The following is a 15,525-nucleotide window of genomic DNA, read 5'->3' on the forward strand; positions in this document are numbered from 1 at the left end:
TATATTTTTTATTCAATAAATCTAAATTTAAAACCTGCAATTTTGTGTCTTTAGGTTCATTTGATGCAAATCATTTTTCTCCTTCTTGATTCCATACAGCACTCATGTTCTCTGAGTCACCTGAATTAAACTCACTTATGCCTCCAGGGGGGGGGAATAATGAATATAAAGGATCAAAATACTTAGAAAATACAAGAAGATAACTTAGTACTAATATTTTGAATTAGTAGGTTAGAGCCACCTAATATTTTCCAACTAAATTATTTTTTTGAGGTTATATCTGAAATGTTTATGAAAAACCTGGTGTTGAACCCGATTCTATTCATTGGCATTTACCCTTCCAATTATTAATATTCCTTCATTTATGGACATCTATAATATATTTCTTGGTTAGTTTTGTTTCCATGGTTAAATTTTTTTCATTTTCTATATCTGCATTTTACTTTTAATTATCTAAAGACATTGGTTTCTCAACTGTTTTTTTCTTTCTAAAAGAGACATTTTGTGCAAAGAAATGTACAGAGGTCTCAGTTTCCTTTCTCAAGGCAATTAAGAAGAATATTGTGTAGAACTTATATTAGTTCCTATAAATACTTAGATTAGAAATCTGCATCCTTAAACTCTGGATTTACATAAATCCTGCCTTCCCTGTACATTTTTCCCTCTCCAAATTTGAATAAATGACAATTCAGTCATCTGTTATGAGAATATTTCATTTCCTACTTGCACAATTATTTACGGCAAAGTAAAACCAACCATTTTCCATAGTACTTGCTGAATTACTGCTGTCTCTGTATTTTTAAAATAAATTTTAAAAATTTAAATTCTTAGTACTAATCTCTACATAGCTGTAGATGCAAGTTAGATTCATATTTATTAAAATATATGATTTTTCATATTACAGTCATTCTAGGTATTACATTTTAAGACTATTAAAAAATGAAAATAATGAAATATAGTACTGTAAAATAATATGTTACACATCTGAAACCTTCAAAAACAAACAGACACCATTTTGCTTTTTTACATCTAATATTTCCTGAAACACTGTATAATAAACACATGAAAAAGGAAAAGATGTAAAACTTATAATTTATATGAAAACAAGGAGAACAACGGTTAAACAAATCTGTTCAAGTAAGTTTTTTAACAAATAAAAATTTTAAGTTAACATACTTTATTGAGATTGAAAAGATGTAATAAATTTCTTCTGTGCCAGTTCAGCTTTCAATGTGCGTAATTCTGAAACTGCTTGTTTTCTCATCTATAAAAGAACAATTGACTTTCAAAAATGAACTTTCATCTTACCTTTCTAAAATTATATAATCGTCATATAAATAAGGGTTTTTTTTTTTTTTTTTTGGTACGCGGGCCTCTCGCTGTTGCGGCCTCTCCCGTTGCAGAGCACAGGCTCCGGACGCGCAGGCTCAGCGGCCATGGCTCACGGGCCCAGCCGCTCCGCGGCATGTGGGATCCTTCCGGACCGGGGCACAAACCCGTGTCCCCTGCATCGGCAGGCGGACTCTCAACCACTGCGCCACCAGGGAAGCCCTAAATAAGGGTTTTTATGACAGCTTTCATGTCTTCTCTCATTTGCCTTCAATGCCTTCACTTGCACTGGATTACTATGGTAAATGTGTAGTTCATAAGTCCCTTTGAATACGCATGCTAGATATGCTACCAAATAATTTCATTTATTAGTATATAGGCATGATAAAATTAAACGGTTCTAAAAAACTAGAGTGAGAAAGAATTTTATCTTTTGCTTATTTCAAAATCTGTTCTCATTGTGCAAAGAAAGTAGTAAAAACAAGAAACCTCTGCCTCCTAAAAAAAATTCCCCAAAACCTTAATTCCCAGCCCTTAGAAACTGAATAAGTACTTAAGAAATATAAGTGTGGCAAGTGCTCTTCTAAGTGTACTATGATACTTTCAAATTTTTAATTGAAGCAGATACTGTTATTTCTCCCCATTTTACAGTTGAGGAAACTGAGATGCCTAGAAGTTAAGTAACTTGCTCAAGGCATAAAACTAGTAAGTGGCACAGCCAGGATTCAAACTTAAACCATCTGGTACCAGAGCTCTTGCTATTCCAAGTATTGTCTGTGGACCAGCAGCATAAGCATCACCTGGGAGTTTGTTAGTACTGAAGACTTTCAGGCCTCCCCTCAGACCTACTGAGTCAGATCCTGCTAATTTTAACAGGATCCCCAGGTGACATTACATTGAACTTTGAGAAGCACTGATAGTGCTATATTATCTTGAACATGGTTGCAACAGTCAAGCTAGGTTTTCTGCCCCTTAGTTCTGTATCTTATGGGTAGTTTGGGGTAAATCATTCAGAAATCAATAAAAAATTCTTATAATGTTTACTATGTGACAATTAGGCACTATGGTTAAATGTAGGATTTTTTTCCCCCAGTGCATAAGCTGAAAACTTGGATCTCTTTTTTTCCATTTGTGTTTCCTGTTTTTTCACTAATAATTCTAATTTGGGTTCAAAACATTTATATGTAATATTTATAAAATTAAAATATACAAAAATGGTAAGAACTAATTTGTATGCTTTCCAGAAGAAAAGAGCATTGAGAGAGTCATAAATGAAGGCACTGGAGGTATTTTTATTACTCCCTTCTACCCATCCAACTATCCTTAAGGGGACAAGTTTCCACATTTGATTTCTCTCCTTTTTTTTGAATGCACAGGAGTTTTAATTCACTGAACGAACTATTTTTTTGAGTTCAGACTGTATAAGAATTTTAAATAACTCCTTTTTTTGGTTTAAAATTGTCCTTTGCCTTTTTCCTTTTCTGTAGTTTAAGTTTTAAGCTTCTCAGTGCTGAGCCAGGATTTAGCCTTGAGTATGAGGCTAGTGAAAATAATCTAGAAGTGCGCTGTCCAGTAGAGTATCAACTTGCCACATGTAACTATTTAAATTGAAATTAACTAAAATTAAATTCCTCAGGCACACAACAATCTACATCCTTATGTGGCTAGTGGCTACCTTATCAGACAGTACAGGTATGAAACATTTCCACCATCACAGAGAGTTGTATTGGACAGTGCTAATTCTACATAGGGGTCATTATTCTGGGTCATAAAGCTACTTCTGATAAAGAGGTGAATCAAGAGCATTCATATAACATTTTATATATATATATATATATATATATATATATATATATGAAAATAACCAGAGAGAATGAGATAATTACCCAAGAGAGGACAAAAAAATAAAATTAAATGGGAGCTCAGAGAGCTCAGTGGTTTGTCAGACTTATTTATGAACAACTCTAATGTAGGAATATTACTTCTTTCAAAATATTTTACGGAGACTCTATACTGATTCACAAGGTTCTTTTACTTTATTTCTTAGTGAAATTTTATTCAATTTTACTTTGGCCTTGCTAGGAATCTTTTCACAGAATTTATTATTGTATTTTTTTCATTCATGCTTTCTATTTTTTAATTTTTTTTGAATTTTATTAAAAAATTTTTTATAGAGCAGGTTCTTATTAGTTATCCATTTTATACATATTAGTGTATATATGACAATCCCAATCTCCCAATTCATCCCACCAACCCCCACCACCACTTCCCCCTTGATGTCCATACGTTTGTTCTCTACGTCTGTGTCTCAATTTCTGCGCTGCAAACCAGTTCATCTGTACCATTTTTCTAGGTTGCACATATATGCGTTCATATACGATATCTGTTTTTCTCTTTCTGACTTACTTCACTCTGTAAGACAGTCTCTAGATCCACCAATGTCTCTACAAATGACCCAATTTTATTCCTTTTCATGGCTGAGTAATATTCAATTGTATACATGTACCACATCTTCTTTATCCATTCATCTCTCGATGGCATTTAGGTTGCTTCCATGTCCTGACTATTGTAAATAGGGCTGCAATGAACATTGGGGTGCATGTGTCTTTCTGAATTATGGTTTTCTCTGGGTATTTGTCCAGTAGTGGGATTGCTGGGTCATATGGTAATTCTATTTTTAGTTTTTTAAGGAACCTCCATACTGTTCTCTATAGTGGCTGTATCAATTTACATTCCCACCAACAGTGCAAGAGGGTTCCCTTTTCTCCACACCCTCTGCAGCATTTGTTGTTTGTAGATTTTCTGATGATGCCCATTCTAACTGGTGTGAGGTGATACCTCATTGTAGTTTTGATTTGCATTTCTCTAATAATTAGTGATGTTGAGCTGCTTTTCATGTGCTTCTTGGCCATCCGTATGTCTTCTTTGGAGAAATGTCTATTTAGGTCTTCTGCCCATTTCTGGATTGGGTTCTTTGTTTTTTCGATATTGAGCTGCTTGTAAATTTTGGAGATTAATCCTTTGTCAGTTGCTTCATTTGCAAATATTTTCTCCCATTCTGAGGGTTGTCTTTTCATCTTGCTTATGGTTTCCTTTGCTGAGCAAAACTTTGAAGTTTCATTAGGTCCCATTTGTTTATTTTTATTTCCATTTCCCTAGGAGGTGGGTCAAACAGGATCTTGCTGTGATTTATGTCATAGAGTGTATTACTTATCTTTTCCTCTAAGAGTTTTATAGTGTCTGTCATTACATCAAGGCCTTTAATCCATTTTGAGTTTATTTTTGTATACACTGTTGGGGAGTATTCTAATTTCATTCTTTTACATGTAGCTGTCCAGTTATCCCAGCACTACTTATTGAAGAGGCTGTCTTTTCTCTATTGTATATTCTTGCCTCCTTTGTCAAAAATAAGGTGACCACAGGTGCGTAGGTTTCCCTCTGGGCTTTCTATCCTATTCCATTGATCTATATTTCTGTTTTTGTGCCAGTACCATACTGACTTGATTACTGTAGCTTCGTAGTATAGTCTGAAGTCAGGGAGTCTGATTCCTCCAGCTCCATTTTTTATCCCTCAAAAATGCTTTGGCTATTTGGGGTCTTTTGTGTCTCCATACAAATTTTAAGATTTTTTTGTTCTAGTTCTGTAAAAAATGCCATTGGTGACTTGATCGGGATTGCACTGAATCTGTAGATTGCTTTGGGTAGTATAGTCATTTTTACAATATTGATTCTTCCAATCCAAGAACATGGTATATCTCTCCATCTGTTTGTATCATTTTTAATTTCTTTCATTACTGTCTTATAGTTTTCTGCATAAAGGTCTTTTGTCTCCCTGGGTAGGTTTATTCCTAGGTATTTTATTCTTTTCGTTGCAATAGTAAATGGGAGTGTTTCCTTAATTTCTCTTTCAGATTTTTCATCATTAGTGTAGAGGAATGCAAGAAATTTCTGTGCATTAATTTTGTATGCTGCAGATTTACCAAATTCATTGACTAGCTCTAGTAGTTTTCTGGTGGCATCTTTAGGATTCTCTATGTATAGTATCATGTCATCTGCAAACAGTGACAGTTTTACTTCTTCTCTTCCAGTCTGTATTCCTTTTATTTCTTTTTCTTCTCTGATTGCCATGGTAGGACTTCCAAAACTATGTTGAATAATAGTGGCCAGACTGGACATCCTTGTCTTCTTCCTGATCTTAGAGGGAATGCACTCAGTTTTTCACCATTGAGGATGATGTTTGCTGTGTGTTTGTCATATATGGCCTTTATTATGTTGAGGAAGGTTCCCTCTGTGCCCACTTTCTGGAGTGTTTTCTTAATCAAAAATGGGTGCTGAATTTTGTCAAAAGCTTTTTCTGCATCTATTGAGAGGATCATATGTTTTTTCTTCTTCAATTTGTTAATATGGTGTATCACATTGATTGATTTGCGTATATTGAAGAATCCTTGTGTCCCTGGTATAAATCCTACTTGATCATGGTGTATGATCCTTTTAATGTGCTGTTGGATTCTGTTTGCTAGTATTTGTTGAGGATTTTTGCATCTATATTCATCAGTGATATTGGTCTCTAATTTTCTTTTTTTGTAGTACCTTTGTCTGGTTTTGGTATCAGGGTGATGGTGGCCTCATAGAATGAGTTCGGGTGTGTTCTTTCCTCTGCAACTTTTTGGAAGAGTTTGAGAAGGATGGGTGTTGGCTTGTCTCCAACTGTTTGATAGAATTCACCTATGAAGCCATCTGGTCCTGGACTTTTGTTTGTTGGAAGATTTTTAATCACAGTTTCAAGTTCATTACTTGTGATTGGTCTGTTCATATTTTCTATTTCTTCCTGGCTCAGTCTTGGAAGGTTATACCTTTCTAGGAATTTGTCCATTTCTTCCAGGTTGTCCATTTTGTTGGCATAGAGTTGCTTGTAGTAGTCTCTTAGGATGCTTTGTATTTCTGCGGTGTCTGTTGTAACCTCTCCTTTTTCATTTCTAGTTTTATTGAATTGAGTCCTCTCCCTCTTTTCCTTGATGAGTCTGGCTAATGGTTTATCAATTTTCTTTGTCCTCTCAAACAGCCAGCTTTTAGTTTTATTGGTCTTTGCCATTGTTTTCTTTGTTTCTATTTCATTTATTTCTGCTCTGATCTTTATGATTTCTTTCCTTGTACTAACTTTGGGTTTTGTTTGTTCTTCTTTCTGTAAGTTCCCTTAGGTGTAAGGTTAGATTGTTTATTTGAGATTTTTCTTGTTTCCTGAGGTAGACTTGTATAGCTATAAACTTCCCTCTTAGAACTGCTTTTGCTTCATCCCATAGGTTTTGGATCATCGTGTTTTCATCGTCATTTGTCTCTAGATATTTTTTGATTTCCTCTTTGTTTTCTTCAGTGATGTCTTGGTTATTTAATAATGTATTGTTTAGCCTCCATGTGTTTGTGTTTTTTACAATTTTTTCCCTGTAATTCATTTCTAATCTCATGGTGTTGTGGTCAGAAAAAATGCTTGATATCATTTCAATTTTCTCAAATTTACTGAGGCTTGATTCGTGACTCAAGATATGATCTATCCTGGAGAATGTTCCGTGTGCACTTGAGAAGAAAGTATAATCTGCTGTTTTTGGTTGGAATGTCCTATAAATATCAATTAAATCTATCTGGTCTATTGTGTCATTTAAAGCTTGTGTTTCCTTATTAATTTTCTTTTTGGATGATCTGTCTGTTGGTGTAAGTTAGGTGTTAAAATTCCCCACTATTATTGTGTTACTGTCGATTTCCTCTTTTACAGGTGTAAGCAGTTGCCTTATGTGTTGATGTGCTTCTATGTTGGGTGCATACATATTTATAATTGTTATATCTTCTTCTTGGATTGATCCTTTGATCATTATATAGTGTCCTTTGTCTCTTGTAATAGTCTTTATTTTGCAGTCTATTTTGTGTGATGTGAGTATTGCTACTCCAGCTTTCTTTTGATTTCCTTTTCCATGGAATATCTTTATCCATCCCCTCACTTTCAGTCTGTATGTGTCCCTAGGTCTGAAGTGGGTTTCTTGTAGACAGCATATATATGGGTCTTGTTTTTGTATCCATTCAGCCAGTCTGTGTCTTTTGGTTGGAGCATTTAATCCATTTACATTTAAGGTAATTATCGATATGTATGTTCCTATTACCATTTTCTTAATTGTTTTGTGTTTGTTTTTGTAGGTCCTTTTCTTCTCTTGTGTTTCCCACTCAGAGAAGTTCCTTTAGCATTTGTTGTAGAGCTGGTTCGGTGGTGCTGAATTCTTTTAGCTTTTGCTTGTCTGTAAAGCTTTTGATTTCTCCATCAAATCTGAATGAGATCCTTGCCGGCTAGAGTAATCTTGGTTGTAGTTTCTTCCCTTTCATCACTTTAAATATGTCATGCCACTCGCTTCTGGCTTGTAGAGTTTCTGCTGAGAAATCAGCTGTTAACCTTATGGGAATTCCCTTGTATGTTATTTGTCGTTTTTCCGTTGCTGCTTTCAATATTTTTTCTTTGTCTTTAATTTTTGCCAATTCGATTACTAGGTGTCTCGGCATGTTTCTCCTTGGATTTATCCTGTATAGGACTCTCTGTGCTTTCTGGACTTGGGTGGCTATTTCCTTTCCCATGCTAGGGAAGTTTTCAACTATAATCTCCTCAAATATTTTCTTGGGTCCTTGCTGTCTCTCTTCTCCTTCCAGGACCCCTGTAATGCAAATGTTAATATGTTTAATGTTGTCCCAGAGGTCTCTTAGGCTGTCTTCATTTCTTTTCATTCTTTTTTCTTTATTCTGTTTTATGACAGTGAATTCCACCATTCTATCTTCCAGGTCACTTATCTGTTCTTCTGCCTCAGTTATTCTGCTATTGATTCCTTCTAGTGTATTTTTCATTTCAGTTATTATATTGTACATCTCTGTTTGTTTGTTCTTTAATTCTTCTACGTGTCTGTTAAACATTTCTTGCATCCTCTTGATCTTTGCCTCCATTCTTTTTCTGAGGTCCTGGATCATCTTCACTATCATTATTCTGAATTCTTTTTCTGGAAGGTTGCCTATCTCCACTTCATTTAGTTGTTTTTCTGGGATTTTATCTTGTTCCTTCATCTGGTACATAGCTCTCTGCCTTTTCATCTTGTCTATCTTTCTGCGGATGTGGTTTTTGTTCCACAGGCTGCAAGATTGTAGTTCTTCTTGCTTCTGCTGTCTGCCCTCTGGTGGATAAGGTTATCTAAGAGGCTTGTGCAAGTTTCCTGTTGGGAGGGACTGGTAGTGGGCAGAGCTCAGTAAAACTTTAATCTACTTGTCTGCTGATGGGTGGGGCTGGGTTCCTTCCCTGTTGGTTGTATGGCCTGAGGGGACCCAACACTGGAGCTTACCCAGGCTCTGTGGCGGGGTTAATGGTGGACTCTGGAAGGGCTCACGCCAAGGAGTACGTCCCAGAACTTCTGCTTCCAGTGTCCTTGTCCTCATGGTGAGACACAGACACTAGCAGATAGGTGTGGTTCAGTCTCCTATGGGGTCACCGCTCCTTCCCCTGGGACCTGATGCGCACACCTCTTTGTGTGTGCCCTCCAAGAGTGCAGTTTCTGTTTCCCCCAGTCCTGTTGAAATCCTGCAGTGAAATCCCTCTAGCCTTCAAAGTCTGTTTCTCTAGGAATTCCTCCTCCTGTTGCCGGAACCCCAAGTTGGGAAGCCTGACCTGGGGCTCAGAACCTTCACTCCAGTGGGTGGACTTCTGTGGTATAAGTGTTCTCCAGTTTGTGAGTCATGCACCCAGCAGTTATGGGATTTGATTTTATTGTGATTGCGCCCCTCCTACCTTCTCATTGTGGCTTCTCCTTTGTCTCTGGATGTGGGGTATCTTTTTTGGTGAGTTACAGTGTCTTCCTGTCAATGACTGTTCAGCAGTTAGTTGTGATTCTCATGCTCTTGCAAAGGGGAATGAGAGTACGTCCTTCTACTCCACCATCTTGAACCCATCTTCCATTCATGCTCTTGTTTTTGTTAAGGTAACAATTTTAAGACAATCAGTCCTTACTACCCTTATGCTACTGACAGCCAAAGTTAAAACACCAAAATATTTTATTTCAAGATAAATGTTATAATCTGATTAGGGGAAATGCAAAATACCGTAATTTCTGTTATCCGTTTCATTTTGTCAGTATCCAATTTTCTAAGTTGGTCAATAGCATGCTGTACTTCAGTGATCTGAATAATAAGGTAATTCTGTATGAGATATATAAAGACATCTTTGTTTAGTATAACATCTATTCATTTTTAATTTTAATTGCCTGCCAATACAAACTACAAAGTGTTATCAAATATCAAAAAAGGAAATCATGAAAATAACCCATTCCATAAAATAAACTTTTTGCTTTGGAGTAAATTACTATTGAACTGTTGATTTCTTATGTTTTAGGGACCACTTTCCTTTCTGTTTTACTACCATTTTCATGTATTATAAAAATAAATACGTATTTGTAAAAGTTACCATTAAATTAGCGCCATGAAAACCAACAACTATTACTATAAGAGGAATACATTAGATTAAGATACTTAGCAAGACTTTAGAAATTGGCATAATGGTTTATCAGTGGAATCATATTAGAATTACTTAAAAATATTTAATAATGAAATACTGTATTTTATAAGAAAATCTGTTTAATGTGAGAAAACCTATTCTAGAAGCCTTTTGGTTACTTTTGTTCTGAAAAGTTTATGAGCTGTAATAGTCAACAAAGAAATTATTTAAGCTGCTTTTGTGAAAAAAAATTATCATATATTGAACTTGAGAAAACAGTAAGATAAAAAGTTTCAATAATGCTTAAAAAAAGTATCAGCTAATAAGAAGAAACTTTTACTTAAACTTATTTGGATTTCATATTAAATAGATCTAAAATAGTAAACTTTTACTCATAGAAACAGAAGAGGTTGGTGGCTCTGGCAGAAGCAGGAGGTGGGGATTAGGGAAAATGGGTGACGGTGGTCAAATGCATAAACTTGTAGATACAAGATAAGTAAGTTCTAGGGAACTTATATATGCATGCATATATAACATGCATGTAATATACAGCATGGCAATTATAGTTAACAATGCTGTACTGTATATTTGAAAGTTGCTAAGAGAGTAGATCTTAAAAGTTCTGATCACACACAAAAATAACTATGTGAGGTGATGGATGTTAACTAAACTTATTGTGGTGTCCATTTTACAACATAAACATATGTCTTAACATTATGTTTCTACTTTAAACTAATACAATGTTATATGTCAATTATATCTCAATAAAACTGGGAAAAAAGTAAACATAATATTTCATCATGTCTAAAGTTAAATCTATACTCAATCATAATTAACATATTATAAAATCTTTTTTGGATAAGTGGTATCAACAAACAAAAATTAAACTGATAAATGGCCTCTGGAATTTGTTGTTTAATTATATGGTAGAATTACTCAACTAAAAAATAAACTTCATGTCTCTCATCTGTCAAGATTGAAGACTATCTCAAGAAAATGAATTGATCAAAATTTAATATAATTTATAATTTATTTAGAATAGCACTACCTATAGATTCTGTATCAAACTGTGCTTCCCACCCCCAACTGAAAGAAAAGAAATGTATAACTCACTATTACTCCCTTGCCATACTTCATTAGGTATCTCTCTCTTACCCATAGAATCTTGACCCTTTCCCCTGGTACAGAGGTAGATCCTAATTAGGCTAAGTCAGGATATAGCATTCGCTGGTAACTATGATCAATCCAGGGTAGGCTTGGTTGATCCCCAATCAGGCCAAAGGGAAAGTTTTATATAGTCCATGCGTCTAGAAGAGGTTGTCTCTTGTTTTGGAGGCATATATCTCTACTTGCCATTGGTAACTCTGTTGCTACCCTGAGGAAAAGCAGTCTTAGAATGAAGCCAACACCGAAAATAATAGGGAGGAAATATCAGAAGTACCTAGGCCCTTAAAGACATCATTAAGCAGCTGATTTTATCTCCTCAGCACGCATTACACGAGATCATGATTTTACTTATTGTCTAAGCCAGTTTAAGCCAAGGTTTTGTTACCTGTAGCCCAAAACATCCTAGATATGATCATACTAGCAGTTACAAAGCACGTATTTTAAATAGAACTTCTCTAACAGAATGTGAACATATTTAGTAGTACCTTAGAGTCTGTGATGGTTGCCAGATTCTTTGGTCTCATCTTGATCACCCTGGCTTCAAGCTGAATGAGCAATTTTTTATAGTAAAGTTCCAAATCTTCTCGAAGTTTTGTTAAAATCTCCTCCAATGATGCTGTAACTTTCTTTGTTTCAAAGTACTTTTTCTTCCAAACATCATAGGCTATTAAAAAAAAAAAAAAAGCAAAGGCTATAGTTTGTTTAAACTTTTCAACCTGCAAAGTTAATTTAAACCATTCCTCTCTCCTCTCCTTCCTCTCTTATATTCTGAGGAAATTAGAGTTAAGAGTCAAATGTTTATTAGATAATAAAAGGACTTGCTTATAAATATAGTAAAATACTGATAAATCCAGGAACCAAAATCAAGTTCTTCTTTAAGCTTGTAATTTGTTTAGAAAATCTTTCTTCAAAATACTACCTATAGCAAGAAGTGTATACTTTTTTATTTTTATTTTTTTGCGGTACGCGGGACTCTTACTGTTGTGGCCTCTCCCATTGCGGAACACAGGCTCTGGACACGCAGGCTCAGTGGCCATGGCTCACGGGCCCAGCCGCTCTGCGGCATGTGTGATCTTCCCAGACCGGGGCACAAACCCGTGTCCCCTGCATCGGCAGGTGGACTCTCAACCACTGTGCCACCAGGGAAGCGCAAGAAGTGTATACTTTTTATTTCAATTACTTTTATCTATAATCTGATTTGAATTCACTATTTATATAATTAAAGCTATGAAAGAAAAGGCAAAATATATTTTTTCAGATTTTCCTTATTGTTCAGCCCCCAAATGACTTGTTTTGTGTAATCAGCTGATTCTGATTCATCATTTATCAACATTATTCCAGGTATATCCCCAAACTTCTGTAGGGCAGAATTTCTTAAACCTGAGACTTCTGGTTTAGAAAATTAGAAATTAAACTCTGCCAGTTTAGGGAATCACTTTGACACCAATGAGATTCTAAATATAAACTTAATTGGAACACAAACTGCATGCTAGTATACCAGAATATGCTTATGTTTCTTTTTTTCAGATTATCGAAGAAACGAAAACACCAAATTTTAAAATTCTATATTATAAATTGATTTAATTAAAAATATAAAACTATGGGGCTTCCCTGGTGGTGCAGTGGTTGAGAGTCCACCTGCTGATGCAGGGGACACGGGTTCGTGCCCCGGTCCGGGAAGATCCCACATGCCATGGAGCGGCTGGGCCCGTGAGCCATGGCCGCTGAGCCTGCGCGTCTGGAGCCTGTGCTCCGCAACGGGAGAGGCCACAACAGTGAGAGGCCCTCGTATTGCAAATATAAATAAATAAATAAATAAATAAATATATATATATATATATATATATATATATATATATAAAAATAAAACTATATGGAACTTTTAACTCAAGATTTTAACTATTTTCCTCAGCCCTATATCCAATCCCTCTGCAAGTTTTACTGGTACCACTGCCAAAATACTTCGAGCATCTGGCACATTATCCCTTCTTCAATGCTACATTCCTAGGCAATCCACTATCATCTTTTGAAAACTGTATTATTTTTCTAACTGTCTCTCTGATTCCATATTTGCCCCTCTACAGGCTATTCCATACCGCAGTCATCCTGATCTTTTTAAGATATTTTAAAAATCACATAAATCCTTAGTTTAAAAATCCTCTTATGTCTTCCCATATTACTTGTATTGATAATAAAATCCAAACTCCTTGAATTGGCCTATCTGTTCCTTGCTGATCTTTTGATTTTCTCCCTCTACATTCCTCCTTATTTATCACACTCCAGCTGTACTGGTCTTAGTTCAGGTCCTTAATTCTGCAAGCTTATTTCTATCTCTGTACCTTGATTTTTAGTGTTCCTCCTGTTTGGACTCTTTTTACCCTGTCTCTTCACATGCTTACCATTTTATTAATCAAATCTTAGTTATATCTGCTCAAAGAAGCCTTCCTTGAAAGCCCTAGCTAAACCATCTCTCCTGCCCCACGATTCTTTACTGCACTCTTTTAATTGACTTTTCAGCTCCAATCAGTAGCTGACATTGTCTTACTTATTTATTGTCGGTCTCCTTCCATTAGAGGCAAGCTCCTTAATGGCAGGGCTATGTTTGTCTTGTTTACTGCTGTATCCTCAGCATTTAAAACAATGCTGAGAACTGAGGTATATAGTAGGCTCAATAAATATTTGATGGCTGATACATACCTTTTATCTTGAAACATTCCTGTTGAAATAGAAAGTGACCAATGATTCTCATTTTATAAATAGAAGGAGTGTGGCACAAAGAGGAGAAATAACTTGCCTAAGTATAAGATTATTCTAGTATTAGAATCACTGTCCTGTGATTTCTAATCCATTGCTCAATACTGTCTGATAAAATTGCTCTTTTAACAGCACAACAAGGCCAAATCACTGCCACCACTTCTGGGACACACTTTAATATTATGAGGTAGAACATTAAGAAATACCTCCTGACATTGTCTATAACCTCTAGTCAGATCTAGTACTGAAGCAATAATTTTGCTGTAAATTGAGAATCCTAAAGGCAGTTAATTCCATATATACCTTTTACCCTTTTTATCCTCAAATACAATGCAAAATGCAGGCCTCTCAAATTATTTAACATCTCTCAAACCATTATCCTATACTTTCTCCACCCTGGCTCATTTTTCCATTTCTACCAGTTCTAACAACATTGTTTCTAATTCTATTGCAAGGAAACTGTCTATTTTTCCTACCTCATTTCTCTCATTTATTCACTCATCCAGTCAGTTTAGCAAAGCAGACACACACACATACCAACAAAATTGAGCACCTAGGGGACACTAAGGGACTCAAAGAAGGCTTCGAGAGTGGTATCTTAGCTGAGATTGAATGACTGGTAGGAAATAACCAGGAACTGGGAAGAAGTGGGTAGAAGGAGAAGATAGGAAAAGAAGATTTAGGTGGCAGAGGGGAAAGAATGCCTGAAGGCCTACAGCCAAGAGGAGGCACACTTCAGATTCTAGTACATCTACCACTTTTCCTGCAAGCCTTTCTTGACCTCTTCCATCTAATTTAGGTGTTCTTCCTCTGTACTCCTATGCATAGAATTTGTAATTTCTTTATCATAGCAGTCATCAGTATGTATCACTACTATTTAACTTGATCATCATTTCCCCACTGCACCATAAGCATTTTGAAGGCAGGGACAAGATTATGTTGGCCTATTAGTATCACCTCAGCCCCTGGAACAGTGACTAAGTTCAGTAGGCCCTTAATAAATACTTATTTAATAAATGAATGTTGAAATGAATAAACAAATGTCCATTTTAAAAAATAATTGAATTTTAATAAAAGGCATGTTGCATTTATTATATAGAGTTGAACAATGATTTCATCTTTCCTATAGTGAATTTATATTAGTGTACCACTTAAACTACAAATATTTACTATAAATATTTTATATTTATATATAAATATAAATATAAGTATATATTTATATTAGTGTACCACTTAAACTACAAATATTTACTATAAAATAGTAAATATTACCATTTTATCATTTATTCCAAAGGCATAAATTCTGTAAAACTTGAGTTTCCTTTATAGTGATAAAAGATACGTAATAAACTTTACCATGATATTGCTTTAATTTGCCTTGTTCCAATAGCCTTTCAACTTTTTTTATTAGTTCTTCTTTAATTCTTTCCAGATATCTTCTTTCTTCCTTTACTTGTTTCATTTTTTTCGATAATATTCTCTCCTAGAAGATTATAACCCATACTCATCAATGTCCAAAAGCTAAAAGACAGCTCATATCCTAAAATATAGAGTATAAAACTAAAAAATGCTTACAACAGCAAGTATGAATTTTACCCCAAACTCTGGTTTTCTGGCTGCAGTACAGCATGTGCCACGATGGAAAACACTGAGGAGTCATTTCAGTATCTATAGGGGATTTATATATATATAAACAATACAGTATGTCTCTTCTGCATTTATATACATGTATGGAAACTAGGCAAAACTCATGTAGTTATACCTCTTGT

General features: G+C 35.2%; 1 protein-coding gene across 1 annotated transcript in view; it reads right to left on the bottom strand.

The window, feature by feature from the left end:
- Positions 1-1,177: 1,177 nt before the first annotated feature.
- SPATA1 (spermatogenesis associated 1) overlaps positions 1,178-15,525 on the bottom strand; it is a gene marked incomplete at its 3' end in the record, with an annotated part of 37,413 nt that continues 23,065 nt past the window's right edge. The window contains 5 exon segments of the mRNA XM_082656403.1: positions 1,178-1,264; positions 9,445-9,540; positions 11,488-11,666; positions 15,113-15,224; positions 15,226-15,239. Of these exon segments, the coding sequence (XP_082512529.1) occupies positions 1,178-1,264; positions 9,445-9,540; positions 11,488-11,666; positions 15,113-15,224; positions 15,226-15,239 (488 nt within the window).

This window comes from Grampus griseus, assembly GCF_964374135.1.
Source record: "Grampus griseus genome assembly, chromosome: 1".
Lineage (NCBI taxonomy): Eukaryota > Metazoa > Chordata > Mammalia > Artiodactyla > Delphinidae > Grampus > Grampus griseus.